This window comes from Passer montanus, unplaced genomic scaffold (genome assembly GCF_014805655.1).
Source record: "Passer montanus isolate IOZ18808 unplaced genomic scaffold, ASM1480565v1 scaffold7, whole genome shotgun sequence".
In the NCBI taxonomy this organism is placed as follows: domain Eukaryota; kingdom Metazoa; phylum Chordata; class Aves; order Passeriformes; family Passeridae; genus Passer; species Passer montanus.
In genome coordinates this window covers 13693190-13708903 of record NW_024372147.1, presented here as the reverse complement: position 1 = coordinate 13708903, position 15714 = coordinate 13693190, and the positions used below count along the sequence as shown (strand labels likewise).

Genomic DNA, 15714 nt, shown 5'->3' with positions numbered 1-15714 from the left:
GCATAGTAAAGGAGCAGTAAATCGACTTCCTGTGAAAGAGCAGGGATCAGCAGGTTACAAAGGTGTGAAAACAAGATGAAACAGACTCTGTGGAGAAAGAGGAAAGAGAAAAGGTGGCACTGGAGAAGAGAGCAGCTGGGGTCTCATCTTCAGAGGCTGATGTTCCGGTTTAGCTTCTTGTTGCTGTCATGCTTCTTAAATTCCCACTGAGTGACTCCAGCCTTTTTCCGTTCCCTTCCTTCTGTTGCTAGAGGGATTTCTTTTCCTCTTCTTACTTGATCTAAAGCAGGGAGTGAGAATAGGGAAGATGTTAATTAGTAATATTTTGTACGGTATCACTATGCAAGGTACAAATAATAAATCACATGGTACATGCTTAGACAATTTATTGCTGGCTTTTGTATATGCTGTGACAAGTGCTCGAAAGGTCAAAAAAGCTTCCTTAACAAATTTGATAAGATAATGCAGTGAGCTGTAACATCATGAAGTCCTGGGGGCCATAGACCAGAATAGAAGAAATAATTATGCATGGTAATGGGTAATTACAGATAATGGCCTTTTTTGGGGGTGGCAGAAAATTACACAACCCCACAGCCTTGCCTGAAATGAACATTGTCTAGCACATTAACTTTATATCAAGTTAAAAGTTGAATGCTGGAACCAAAGATAATCCACAACTTCTAATGGGAAGAGAGCAGAAATACTCCTCTCAAAGACGGAGCATGCATGTGGGTTTTGTACCCTGGGAGGCAGCGTTTCTCAGCAGAAAGCAATAGTGCCAGCTTTCTTTGACATCTGAAATAGCTCTGTCATGATTGTGTGGTGGGAGAAACACATTGTACCAGAGTTTCTGATTATGATGTTAGGGAGTGATTTCACACTGGCCTTGTTCAAGGCTACTGTCCAACCTCAAAGCCAGATACGAATTGAACTAAACTAATGCATTGCACTGCTTAATATTGCTAAACCAGCTAATAGGAGTGTGTCAATGCTTTATGTACTGAGCAAGGAGAAATTGTCAGATACAAGATTCTTTTGAGATATGAAGGCAGGTGTTTCCTGACTGAATAATTTTTTCTGTGTTTTAATGGTGTAGCTGTCCCTGCTGCAGAAGCTGGGTTGCAGGAAGTATTAAAAGTGGTGAAAACAGTCACTCTAAATTGAAAACTGCAGGAAATGTAAACTTACCACTAGTTCAGCTTGCTCACTGGGCAGTGCTTACTTGCTTGTTGAGTCACTATGTTATTTGAGTACTCCCAGTTCTGTATTTTCAGCAGCAGAGCTGTGTATGTGCAGAGTCTCTGTAGGCATAGAAAAAATAATAAATGTGAACCATTGGGTTATATAAGAACACATGCCAGTAAATGGGGGCAGTGAAATTCTCATGATTGCCACAGTGCATATGCCAATCCCTTTTCTGAAATTCCCAACTAATCCAGTCTAATGCCACATGACTAAATTGAACCATGCTACAGCATGCTCCCAGACATGGAAATGTGGCTCTGCTATCCTGATTTATAAAACAGTTGCTGGTGTGCATCTGTCACAAGTAAGGTGACTAATAATATCCCCCATATTTCTCTGTGGGTTCCCAATGGGCACTTTGGTGCTACCACCCTGTTTTACTTGCTCAGAAAGTCTAATAGTTGGGACTCTTATGTCATTTGACCTCATATCAGAGGCTTACCCGCACATACTTAAATTACCTTTGCCAGCACATAATAAGATGTAAAACTGGCCTTTAACAGTACCAGTAGGAATAGAAAATAGTCTATGCTTTTATGCAGCCTTTAAACTTCAGTGTTTTTACTTCTCAGTATATAACCTTAAAAATGCATTTGCATCTGTGAGAAAGAGATGATGATGGAAATTCCTGTAAATCACCTGGTCTTTCTCCTTTCTTCTCCCAAATGATCTATATACTGGCCTCTGTGTTGATTTTGCCATGCATATCCGTAATTTGTGTAAATCACCATAGCTTTATTGAAGTAAATGGTCTGAGACTGGTTTACATTACCTAAGGACTGGACCAGTGTTTTTCACTGTGCTCTGCTAAGCAAAGGCAGGAGCCCATCATAGGTTACTGAATGTAAAAGATATATATGTGTAACTGACCCCTAGTACTCACCTTGTTTAAAAGAAAATACCAGCCACCCTGAAATGAATTACTGGTTAACTACTATTAATATGCCATAGAGTTGGAGAGTCGTCTACAACACTGAAAGATCCATACCAGTATTTATTGTGCATCATATTGATCTTCTATGAAACAGTGGGCCATATTTCAAACTGTGTACATAGTGCAAAAAAGTAGCATCGGTTCTCTATGGGACTTATTAAAGACATAGAACTTAAGAGATCCAAGGGCACAGCTGCATGAAGAGGTACTGTTGTCTTTGCTGCAAAAGTGTTGCTCGTGGATGAAGAGCCTGTGATGGCCTACATAGTAGACTTGGTATTCTGAAATCTGAGTGAGAATTTAAACTGCTTTCTTTTTTTGCTACTGTTACTCTATTTTCCATATATCCTTGTACAGGCTCAGTCCCATTCTTTATCATGTTGTGTTTGCAACTTCCGAAATATTAAATTTGTGTGTAACAGCAAGGGAAGGGCCCAGGTGCCCTTCCTACTTTTTGCGTCTGGAGAGTGAAGACAGCCAAGGCATAAGCCTAGATCCTGCAGCAAAGCTCATATTTTTAAGTGCATGTGGAGGGGCAGAGTAGGAGCTTCACAGTGCAGTAGGGGTTACTTCTTGAGAGCTTTTCCTCTCAAAAATTTCACCCTGATATGCAGGTGTTGTAATGCTGCAAGCTTTAAGACAAGGGAGAATCCTCTTCTTGCCAGGAGAGCCGTTCAGATGTGTTGAATTTGGAAGAAAGAAAGAAATCTGCTGAAAGCTGCTTCTTTAACCTTGGTGTTCTCTGCTTGCTGGCAGAAAACAGTCACAGTCACAGGCTGACAGCTTCCTTAAGAAGAACACTTACTTGGTTGAGTGGTTGGAGGCATGGCTGTAGGAAGGTTCAGCCAGTAGGTAGGAGTCTACCCGTACAGGTATGGGCCAAAGACCAACCAGAGTTACCCCAGCTAGATAGTTATAGATGTTGATTCCTGCAGATCTGTCCTTCCACATTTAGAAGTGTGGTGTCTTGTTGGATTTAGGGAAAATTAACTATTCTGGCTGTATTTCCGATAGTGTCACAGGAGTCCTAGTTCTTCAAGGAGCTGGGAGTGTCTTTCCCTTCATTTGAACTTTACCTTTCCCTTTGCTCCTATTTTTTGTTGTTAATCTGCTGGGCACATGTCTGTAGAGTGGCCCTGTGGCTCAGAATAGTTGTATTCCAGAGATGTTACAAGGACCATGGATTTCATAACTCTGGGTTTATAAGGGAAAAAAATGCCCCAGGTTGCTTATGCTTGGGGATTTATGCATATGGGTGCCTGAGCCAGCTCTGCAGACCAGCTTTGGACATAGCAGCTGATAGTAGTGTAAGGACTTGGAGCATGGAGCGATGGCTTAAAGAAAGCAGAGAGCACTTCTGCTGAGTTTTAACAGCCCTGAACTCTGATTCACTGATGTGGATAAGAATCACATTCTGCAGCTACATAAAAGAAAATGCGGGACAAGTCAAGCCTTTTGCACCGCTGGTGCCAAATGATGGTAGCCCAAACCACAGATAGAAAAAAGAAGGATTGAAAAGCTTTTTTTTTTTATCCTTCTCCTTAATAGAGCAGAATACTGCCACTGCTGCTCTTCAGGAGGGAGCTGTACCACTAACAGCTGCCAGAATGTCACAGAAGCAGCAGGAATATCAGGAATGGTTGTGAGATTTGGTGGATAGCTATGGGTAGCTTTCTGTTCCAGCCTAACCCATCTTGTCCCATCTTAGGAAGTGTAGCGCATAAGACCTTTCCAAAGGTTGCAACAAAACCTCTTACTTTCTCCCCCTCTTCCTTTTAGCTGCTGGCACCCAGGGTGACTGATCTCTCCTGTGTATTAGAGAATAAGAATCACAGAATAATTTAGATTGGAAAAGCCTTGTTAAGATCATTGAGTCCAGCCTTTTACCCATCGCCACCTTGTCAACTTGACCACAGCACCTAGTGTCACATCCAGTCATTCCTTTATACCCTCCAGAAATGGTGATTTTACCACCTCTCTGAGCAGCCCATTCCAGTGCTTAACAACCTTTTCCACAAAGTTCTTTCTGATGTCCAGTATGAACCTTTATTGGCATTCTGCCACTTTGTACCTGGGGAAAGTGTCCAAACCCTACCTGGCTACAACCTACTTTGCGGTAGTTGCAGAGAGTGGTAAGGTCCCGCTGAGCCTCCCTTACTCCTGCTTGAACAACCCCAGTCACTCCTCATGGGACAAGTGTTGCAGAACCTTTCCCTACTCCTGTTCTTCTCTGGACATGCTCCAGCACCTCAGTGTCTTCATTGGAGTAAGTGGCCCAGCTGAATACAGTGCTCAAGGTGTGGCCTCACCAGCTCCAAGTACAGGGGACAATCCCTGCCCTGCTCCTGCTGGCCACACCATTGCTGGTCCAGGCCAGGATGCCATTGGCCTTCTTGGCCACCTGGGCCCTGCTGGCTCATGTTCAGCTGCTGTCAGCAGCCCCCCCAGCGCCTTTTCCTGTGGCAGCTTTGCAGCCACTCTGCCCCAGCCTGTGGCACTGCCTGGGGTTGCTGTGACCCCAGGGCAGGAGCCAGCACTGGCCTTGCTGGACCTCACACCACTGGCCTTGGCCCATGATCCAGCCTGTCCAGATCCCTCTGTAGAGCCTTCCTGTCCTCCAGCAGATCAGAACTCCTGCTTGACTTAGTGTTGTCTGTGAACTGACTGAGGATAATCTTGATCATCTCATCCAGATCATGCAGGTGTAAAAATGCCTCATCTTCCTGGTGCTAGTATTTTTAATAGGGAGTAGTAGCCCTTCTAATGATGCATTGTAAATTGCAAGACACTGCAGAGATTTTAGAAGAAATTGTGCATTTGTGCAACATAATATAGCCTTGTGAGAAGTTCAGCAGGTGACTGCCTTGCATGTCTCTGTCATCTGAAATCTATATCCCAGCAAGGAATGTGTTGGAGGATTTTTAGTTTTGCCTTCTATGTTGCAACATTTAAAGCAGAGCAATTGGAATGCAGCTTTATTTGAGAGGTAAATTTAGGGAGGGGAGTCAAGCTTGCGCTGTGTCTGTGGTCTAAGTTCTGATTTTATCAGATGCAGACAAAAGGATCTATGAGTCTTGCCTAGAAGCAGAATAATAACAATTTTAAAAATTATAGAAATGAAAGTACACAAACTGTGAAAAGTCTTCTGTGGCATTGGAGACACTTCTGTTTTGTGTGGAAAATTGAGAAATACTCCAGATAAACAAGGCCAGCTAACATGGGTCTGCAGAAAAATCAGGTGCAGGAGGCATAAAACAGTCATTGCTAATAAATAGTTCATTGGTGTCAACAGAATGGCAGCAAGAACTGAATGGGGGCACTGTGTAATTTAGTGATCTGGAAGGAGATGATCCATGATTGCAGAAAGCTTTTATTATAGCTGAAGAAGTGAAACACAATTGTATTGTAAATAGCAATAATGGGTAAAACTGATGATTGATCTAATATGCAGCTAATACACAGGACTGTGGATGTTGTTACTATGACACTGAGAGGCTGTTCCACAGGTAAGTAACCAAGATACCAGGTACATCAAGAGAAAGATCCAGAACAAACTAGACCTGCCCAAAATGTGTCTTAGGGCTGTTATTTCCTATGTGCCTGTTGCCCATGCTGCTTCATGTCCATACCAATAGCTCTTGGGAGTTCATCTGTATGCTTTAAACCACATAGTTTTCTTCTCTACAAAACAGTTGGACAACATCATGGGGAGAAGAGTAGCTTCTTACAAAGAACTGGTACAAGGCAGGGTCACAGACATGCAAACTAGAGCCAGATATGGAGGGATCTGGATGTTTCCTTTTTTTCCCTTGTAAAAGTACATATAAGATTGTGGCAGTTTTTTGTTGTGTCTGGCTTGGCAATGTAATTGATGCCAAGAGAGAGAGCTTGGGTATGCAATAGTACCAACAAGCACCTTCTATTTTTCAAGCCTGCAAATACTGCAAGGCCCTGGTTGACAGTGTAGTGGCTTCTCATTGTCTGAGAAGCATCCCCGTCTTCGGAATGACAGGGAGGCATACCTTGCCTGTGGGGAGTGCAGCCAGCTAACCCCTGATCTGGAGTCAGTCCAGAGTGGATGCAGCAAGTCACAAGCAATACTTTTCTGCACCTCCTCCTCCTCTTCCTCCTCTTTTGCCAGTGGTTGGGGGATCTTGTTCTGCTCTGTGATTTTCTAGGTATGGGAGCTAAATTTGGGTATGAAGGCTCGGCAAGGATTGAGGACAATACTGCTCACAGGTAGCATGTGGGTTCCTTGGACACCTTGGCTATTCCTGTGGTATTTTGCCCACTGAAACTTCTCTTGCCTTGTGGCTGTTTGCCCTTCCTAGAGGCATGTTCAGAAGGTGTCCTCTCACCTTGAGGACACTGGCTGGGAGGAGTCATTCTGTAGCATTCTGTAGATCCTCTCTGCTTCTAGAGAGTTACAAGAGACTTGGCACACTGTTACAGCTTAAAAAGTTGTAGGGGACTGCAAAGTTAGGCGATGTAAATCATTGTCCCCACCATTGACACTGGTTGAGGATTCAGAGCATTGTCTTAACCTGCAGTTGGTTTTGTCTGCTGGTTTGCAGTCTGTGGTGTGTGTAGGTGGCATCGTGGACTGTGAGTAGTTGTTGGTCCGCTTGAGTTTCCAGCGAACACTCAGCCATGTTTAGCTTTCAGCTCCTACTTCTTCTTATTTACCACTCTCTCTCCAGCCTTTAGGAGGAGTAGTAGCTCATTAGAAGGTGAAACATAATGTTCTTTTTTTTTTCTTTTCCAGAGGGACGGATGCTCATTCAGGACATCCCTTCCATCCCCAGCAGAGGGCACTTGGAGAGCACATCTGAGTTGGTTGTGGACTCCGCCTACTACAGCAGTTTTTACCAGCCTTCTCTGTATCCTTGTTATAACAACCTGTACAACTACTCCCAGTACCAGATGGCAGTGGCCAGTGAGCCTTCCTCAAGTGAGACAGGGGGTACAATTGTAGGGTCAGCCATGAAGAACAGCCTTCGGAGTCTCCCAGCAACATACATGCCGAGCCAGTCAGGAAAACAGTGGCAGGTATGATCTCCGCCTTGCTGGTTTCATGGCTGTGCAAAACCAGAATCATATTCCGGGGTGGCATTAGGACCTGTTTTAAGAAAGTCAGACAAAAATGGGTGGTTGCAATGCAGCATAACGAAAGTAATTACATAGTTGGATAGTAATAATGGTATGGATATATTGCCACAAGCACAAACGGTACAAACTTGATTTTATCTCCTATGTGACAGTACATTATGAATTGTTTTCCAGAAAAAAGAGTCCAACTCAATTGCCCAACATAACATCTTGGGAGTCTAAGGTGTAATTTCTGGGAGGCTTTGCTCTTCAGAAGCATGGGTTTTTCCATGTTTCACATCCAAGGTGCCAAAGTGACTTGGGAGATAGGCTGTTGTCCAGTGGTTTGATTGCAGTCTATTGAATGTGACGTGGCATATTGCTAGTTATGTGTTCTGGCAATGGCAGCTCCAGAGCTTGTGATTTTTACACATGTAGTTCAGGTTTCAGGCAGTACCTGAGAGGTTCAAACCAGAGCTCTATGTACTTTGTTAGGACAAAAAGCAAATCAAGCCCTCTCACTCTAGGACTTGATAATTGTAGCCTCCAATTCAGTATCAGGCAGAAACTGGAAAAGGGAAAATCTGCTAATATGGGGGATTCTTGGCAAAGTGGAAACATTTCAGTGACTCTGGGACTGTTTGGTTTTGGACAGCAGAGATGCTTTTTCTGTCTGAGACTGAACTGGTAAGGCTGTACCCTCTGAGTCTGTGTATGCCTGTGTCCCTTGTGTAAGGACAGGAGAGGGCAGACCTCTTCTGTGGAGCATCAAGACAGGGCAGGCTGCTTCTGCAAAGGCTGTGTTGTGAAACCACTCAACAGTGAAATGTCCACCGAAACCTCCTTGTGTAAGTGAGCAGATAGGTCATCCTGTTTGCTGACAGGGAGTTTCTCTAGCCAGGTCTTTCTGGCACAGGGACCAGCTCTGAAAGGGCATTTTAATTTTTGATACCAGGGAGCTGAAACTAATGCCAGAGTGATTGCAATTACTGTAGCACTTGCCACTATTCCGCGTCCCTTTTTCTGCTGTGAGTTCAGCAGTAGGGGATAAAGAGCTATCTCCCATCCTTCTGCAGTGCAAGTCCATGCCATAAGAGCTTTCTTCTCTTAGTGTGTTGATACATGAAGGTACACCTTTCCAGTTGGTGGCATCCTCTCCAGCTGATGACTTCAATCACCAGGCCAAGGGAAAAATTAGTCAAGGCGACTTACAGGATTTTGTGCATGGTTATGGGGTGAGGTGAGAAGTGCTTTTTCAACTTTTTCATTTTGGTTGATTGGGTTAGCCTGGTATAGCAGAGTATTTCATATAGAAGGTTACTTCTCAAGCATCTGCAGGACTTGGCTTGCTGATGCATGGAGACACAATCACAACACAAATGAAGGGTGGCAACATTTGCCTTGTGAAAATAACGTTCTTGCAGGTTGCTAGTCCCACACTTCACCTAGCACATGGTGTTCGAGGAAGAGTTACGTGAGTATCTTAAAACATGTTAAACCTTAGAATGAAGATGTAGTGTCTCCACAGTTGTGTTGGCAGGTACTGTAATGTATATAGAAAGCCTTGGCTTAGAAAGTCTGTGTCTCACTTGTGAGATCACCTGCTGCTTGTGGAACCTTTGACACCCCTTAAAGAAATTAAAACAACTGTGTGGTTTCCGTAATTCTTCTCTTCAGGCCCTACAGAAACTAACTTCTGCTTAAGTGCCATTCAAATTAGTGAGATGTTGAAGAGGTAAGTAAGGAAAAAACTACATGGTTTAAGTCAAAAAGGACGGTTTTCTTTCCACCTTTGAGTAGGCTCAAAGCTGTGAATGTCTCTTGTGGGATATGCCACATTATTCCATTCACCTTTATGTGAATTTAAGTGTCTACCACATCTAAGATTTTAATTTTTCCAGAGCAGACCTTTGGGATCCCTCAGTGCTGTTTTAGTTGAATGTCCAGGAAGTGAGAAAAAAGGTGCTGCTTTTTGCCTGCAGAATTGATGTCTCCCCAGCTTCTAAATGTCCTGAAACGAGGATCAACTTCTTCCCTGCTGCAGGGCAGGGTGTAGTTCAAGGTCAATGTTTTGTAACTTAAAAGCTGTTTTTCAGACTGATCTACAAGTAGGATAGTTATTGCTGGAAGAGTTCTGCGTCTTGGAGTTTGCGTACTCTTAAAACAGCATAAAATTGCACAAATAATGATAAGTTTTAGTGAGAGGCTAGAAAACATTTGATGGCAGTGGGTACAGTGATGCTGAGGTTGTAAAACCCTGTGTGGCACTGAAGATGGTTTATTTTTAGAGGAATAAGGTCTCAATTGCTGCACGTGGTTTTACATAAATTCTGCGTACGCGGGTTACCAGCAAGGGAACATCACAGAAATAGAAATAAATGGAGTATGAATAACTAACGAGCTTTTCTGTCAAGCGCAGTAAGGAATTAAAGGAGAGTTTCATTCAAAGAATGATCCTCAAAGAGGAATCAGACCTTGCTTACATTCAGGAGGTTTGGCTGGCAAACCTGTGTGTGCTTATCCTCCTCAGAGAAACACATAGCTGTTACCTACACTGGGACTTCTGCTGGGCTGCTTGTACTGACTGAATTTATTTTTTGCATGTACAGGCTTTATTAAACCAGACTCCAGTACAAGTGCATTTTTTTGCCTAACTTGTATGGCTGTTAACTGTTTTTTCTTTGCCAGAATCATAGCTCAGCAGTGCCTGCTGTAACCAAGTTAGGTTACAGCAGGCAGCTTGCTAAGGTGTGAGCTCACAGGAGGGTTTCTTTTATGGTAGAAGTCACTGTGCTCACTGGAAGGTATTCTAGTATAAGCTGGGTAGACAAGATACCTGGCTTTTCCAGGCTCACTTGGTGAAGGCTCACAGATCCTAGATTAACTTCAACCACACAGGGAGAATTGCATATTTAACTTCTGGATTAAGACAAGGCCTTGAGCAGCCCAGCTGTCTGCTGTTTCAGAATTTAGGGAGCAAGAGAGAATAGCCAGGGAGGAAACATGTGAGTGTGTGTGGGATGAGATGAGGATTAATGCATCATTGAGCATTGGCAAATAAACTGAATCGCTGAATCTTTAATGTAGATTAATGTCAGATTTCATTAGTCTTTGTTCTTTGCAGAGGCTGGCATGCTCGAGTGGATTCATAAAGGTGCAAATATTTTATGTATTTCTCTGTAGGTTTTCCTCATCTATATACAGTCACACCAGAAGTTGTATCCATCACGATTTGATAAGCATAATGAAGATTATTGTTTTGGTTGACTCTCCTTTGGTCATTTATATTCTGCTGCTCCTTCCAGCGCTAAGGCAGATAATCACATATGTCTAGTGTTGCACCTGAGGAAGAGACAAGCCTAGGTTGGTAGGAAATGTAGCAGATTTGGTGGTTACTGTACCTCTCCTTTTCCTCCAGTCCTGTGTCAGCATCTAGACTCTCCCTTGAAGCTCTTATAGTTGCTTTTTACAATGGGAATTTGTGTGCATTCCATCCAATTCCATCTAACTAACAGTAAAATCAGTTTGCCAACATCAGTACTGCATGTCAGAGTGGGATGGTGTACTTGAAAGTTGGTGCTTCTGAAACTTCTCTCACTGCAATGGGAAAATATGAGGTGATTGCAGTCTTTTCTATCACAGCAAAAGTAGACCCTTGTTGGACATGTCTGAATCAGACTTGATTTTCAAAGCTGACAAACTGCTGCCATGTGATCCATAACACAAGTCTAATCTGGAGTCATTGTGAGTCAACATCATCCCCCAAAAATGTTAAAACTTCTGGTTCATACAGCTAAACCGTTAAAAATTGGCAAGATGCAGAATGTGCCCCCACACCTTGGGACCAGTGGCTGCTTTTTCTTTGGTATTCTGGTAGCTCCAGGAATCCTGCTCCTGGGGAAGGTTAAGGCTGGTGGACATTTGAGACACATTTCAGAACTTCAGCTTCCTTTTCCTTTTCCTTTCCTTCCCAGAACTTCCCTTCCCATTGTTGGCAAACCAGTGTTCTCATTTTCAGAATCTCAACTTTTTTTCTTCTTTCCTTACACCAGTTTAGAACAAAAATAACTTGTGAGAAATTTTGACTTGCTTTCTAGCAAGTGGGATTTGCATTTACCATCTGTAAAGTATTTAGTATTGCTGATGTAGGAAACTGATTTTTAAGGATTTCTTAGAAGTAGCAAAGATTTCATAGAAGTACCAAATTTGGAAAAATTCTCTTTTACTAAATACAGAAGAATGTGGCTGTGACAGGACAGCTAGGAAGTTGAAGAATAGCCACTTGCTAGTAAAAAAAAGATGTCTCTTTTCAGCTTCTTCCACCTACTTCTGTTTTCTGGCCCAGGTTTTCCTCCAAAAAGCCTGTCTCTCATAGAAATTGCAGTCTTACTCTCCAGAAGTCAGTGTGAAATGTGTGCATGTGTGTGTAAATATATACACATTGTGCAAGTCACCCAAGACAGTCCCAATTTTATGTGTAAGCAGTGAATTATGTACTGTATTCATAACATACCCTTCACACTACAGATTTATGCTAAAAGTATCCTAATGTTTCTGACAGCTCATGTGTGACATGAATGCAATCCATATTTCTTGGAGGAGCTAATCTAAGTGGTTTATTTTCCAATACTGCTGATAGGGCTATATCTCTAGGTGTCACTGCAGTTGAGATTCTGATGGTAACATATTGTTTATGGGTCACTGCCTTTGTCTAAAAGAATAGGTTGGAACAGAATAGCAAAGGTTAATTAAGTTTGTCTATCAAGGAGGGACAGATATAGATGTGTCTTGTATTTTCTGTGCTAGAATCAAAGTAAGTCAAGGCAGGGTATCATAGACTCATTTTTTCTTTTTTCTGGAAAACATGCTTAGCTGGTTTTAGGAATGAAACACCTTGGGCAGTATGAGTGCAACAGTAGTTGTGAGTGGTCAGCACATGAGCAGTAATATTGCAAGGTGGAACAGTAGCAGCAAACCTGGTTTATAACTGCAGAAACTGAGGCAGGGAAGTGTCAAATAACTTGCCACAGTCACACAGCTCACAGATGACAGGGGGGATTACTGATGCCTGAATTTCAATTTCATTGCCCAGTGGCAACGAAACCAACCTGTGAATTCTGTTGTTTGCAAGCAGTGACACAAATGCAATTTTATGCCCACTGAAATTGACATCAAGATCAAGACAGAAGGAGGAGACCATGTTAAACTTTCAGTTTTCTCTGATATTTCCATAATTACTGAGATTTGTAAGTTGCTGCTGAGTCATGGGCAAAATAAAAGGGTGGAAATCCTGGGTAAAGTGATTTGGCCCAGATCATGTGGCACACCAGTGGCAGAGCTGAAGGATTGCACCGTGTTGCTTATACATTTTTGCAGGCTTTGTCACCCAGGAATAGCATCCATGACCTCATCCTGTTTGTCTTTCTTGGAAACAAGCTCCATAGTTGGGATCAGCTGTAAAGTGTGAAGATAACACTGGCTGGCTCACAAAGAGGTTGTGTCTGGCAGCTTCTGCAAATAAAAGAATTACATAGGTGATGTTTTGCTAAACAAATATCTGGGAAGAGCAGAATAATTTTCTAATCTCAGAGGCTAGAGAGATGAGTCACCACTTGGTGCCTGCTTTGACACCTCCCTGTTTCTGGTTTGGCCACCTTCTCTCCTCAGCTCTTTTTCTATGAAGAAGATATGTAGAAATCATGCAGATGCTACCAGAAGCTTGGGAAGAGGCACTGGGCTTTATGTGCTCTTCCACCAGCTGTTGAGAAAGGCTTTTTACAGGAATGGTCTGATGCAAGAGCATTTTCCTCATGTTTTCCCTGGATTTTGCTATGTATGCTGTCACTGTTGGACATAGCTGAGGGCTGCACTGGCCATTTTGCTCAGTGATGACCAAGTCCTGTTTCCAGCTTATCTGTGCAAGGGCAAACTGTAGCTGCCTCTCAGTTCCTCACAGTGGCTTTTCAAGGCACAGGGAAAGAATTGCCAATGCACTCGTGGCCTTCCAATCAGACCATATTTATTTGTTCATGAATTGTAAGCATCTCACCATTGCTTGCAGTATATCTTTTAAAACATTACTGAGTGTGTGCTGTGTTGTACAATTTAGGGGAACCTGTAAATGTTGCATAGGCCAACTCTGCTGCTGTGATGATATGTGTCTCCCACTAAAGTCTGTGAGCTGCTTGGTGAATGCTGCAGCTGGAGCAGAGCACAAGCACTGTGTGGCTGGAAGGGAAGCAACTTAGGAGCTCAGGATGCTCTCTGCAGAGACTAATGCATGCTTTTCCCTTCCACAGCTCTTGCTCACCTAAAATATGCCTTGTTCTTTTGGCATGTAGCCTGCAGTGATACAAACCAGAGTGGTTTGTGGGATTGTCCCAGCTCATTCCTGTCTCAGCTGTGTTGTAGGGATGGAAGGGGCAAGGGAGGCAGGAAACACCAGAAGGCCAGGCATTCTCCTCCTATGATCCATGCATGACCCCAGCATTCCCCCTGGACAGAACTAGCGCAGGATCCCAAACCTGGTACCTGACTAGCACTTTGAAAGCTGAACTGCCCCAGGATGAAAATAATCTGAATATTCAAAGGTCTCCCCAAGGCTGTCTTGATCTCCTTTCTTGGCCCCCAAAAACCTGCAAGGATTCCACAGAGCTGCAGGAGTTAATACAGACCAAATGTCCCTTCTCATGAGATACAGGTCTTTTATGCCCCCTTTTTAATGCAGCACTAAGGTCAAGAATTTTTACAACTGGTTGGTTTTTTTATTGTTACTGTAAAATAAGATTGCTAAGCACTGTAAAAAGGAAACCTTACAGTTCAGATTTACTGTGGTGTAGATTCTAAATAGTTTGATAAAAGAAAAAGGCTTTTGGATTTTCTTCAGTGGTTACATGGCATATTCTTTGCAGAGCCAAGCCTCTGGGTGTCGGTCGAACTGTGGTTCATAGACTTGGTGTGGGTAATAAGATTATAAAACATGTCTCTTGCTAGTCAGCTACCACACACTAATAATAATAGTAGTAGTAATTCATTGCATCTAGGGATTTTAGGTGAGTTGGTTTTTTAAGAAATTGAGAAAACCCCTAAAAAAAGTGTTGAAAGGAGGTGGATCACTGCATCCACTCTACAGGGAGGGGAAATGTGCGCATGATTGAGTTTGTGCCAGGGAGTGATCCCTCCATTTTGCTACAGCTGACATAATCTGTCTCCTGAAAGGCAGGCAGCCTTTTCTTGGTTGTATGTGTGCACACATGGCCTTGCGTAAGGGGGAGAAGAGGAGATGTGAGGTCTGTGGATGCTGCCCTGCCCCACCAAGGCAAGGAAAACTGTGTGCAACACAGCAGACAGAGAGTAGTTGCCTAACTTCTTTTCCCCAGTACTTCCAGAGCTGGTGAGCTTTGCAAGTGTGCAGATTCAAAATGCCCTTTGGACTGTGCTTTTGGGCAGTTTGTATTGCACAGAGGCACTGTTTTGTTGAGGGAGTCTTGTTTCCAAAAAGGAGAGTGCCTTTTGTCAGAAGAGAAGCAATGTCAGTGGTTGAGTTCAGACTTCCTCAGGATGACTCATTAAATTTTTGAAGAGCAATTTACTGTTTACTCTGGATGAAAATTCAGTGTATGTTGAACTTTTTCTGCATGCGAAGGTAGAAAAACAAAAATTTTAAGTATTGCTTTAATTTATAGGAGAAAAGCTCTTAACTTTCACAGGCTAAAAGCAAGTCCCTCAGTACATGTGCAAGTATATGCAAGGGTGCTGCTGTCAGAAATCAGGCAGAAGTGCACTTTGCTTCCTGTAAATAGCCACCATTCTCTCTCTGTATACCTAATCTCACTGAAAACATGCCTCAGAGAGCACCAACAGGATTTTATGTGGCTTGCGCCCCATTAATTGCAGCTAAGCATATGAAAATGAATATGGCATTCTTACAGGGAATTCCCCTTGGAAAACAAGGGGTGACTGCATTGTGGAGTGGTTCTGGGAGGTGCTGGTGGCTCCTACTGCTAGGACCAGATGCTGTAGGTGTGCTGGCTTGGGACAGCAGGTGTGTGCCCAGCCTCCCCTGCTCCCTGGCTCTCAGCTTTGCAGCCTGGGAAGGGCTGGGGGGCAGGGCTCCAGGGACCCAAGGGAGCCACAGTGGAGCAGGCAGACCAGAGGTGGGACCTAGCTGAAAAGGCTGTCAGGCATGTCTGCTTACAGACGTTGTGTAATTGCATGGCTGGATGTGCATTATTGTTGGCACTGCTACTATCATAACCAGTGCAAAACTCTGACAGTTTGTCTCTGCCTAGAAGCTTTCCGTCTTTCAGTCACTCATTTCCCAGCATACTTAGAGAAACCAGCTAGTCTTACCTTTCCTGTTGAGAATGTTAATTCTGTTAATCTTGTTTTGGCAGCATTTTTGGAGCACAGAGGCCATGTTGCATTTAGGGCTTTGTAACAAATAA

At 43.3% G+C, this 15714-nt stretch overlaps 1 protein-coding gene across 2 annotated transcripts in view; it reads left to right on the top strand.

Annotated features, from left to right (window-relative positions):
- The window catches only part of DMRT1 (doublesex and mab-3 related transcription factor 1), a 59168-nt gene that overhangs the window by 17344 nt on the left and 26110 nt on the right, over positions 1-15714 (top strand). For both annotated transcript variants that reach the window (XM_039730045.1, XM_039730044.1), the window contains exon 3: positions 6945-7228. In XM_039730045.1, coding sequence (XP_039585979.1) covers positions 6945-7228 — 284 coding nt within the window. The remainder of the gene's footprint in view (positions 1-6944; positions 7229-15714) is intronic.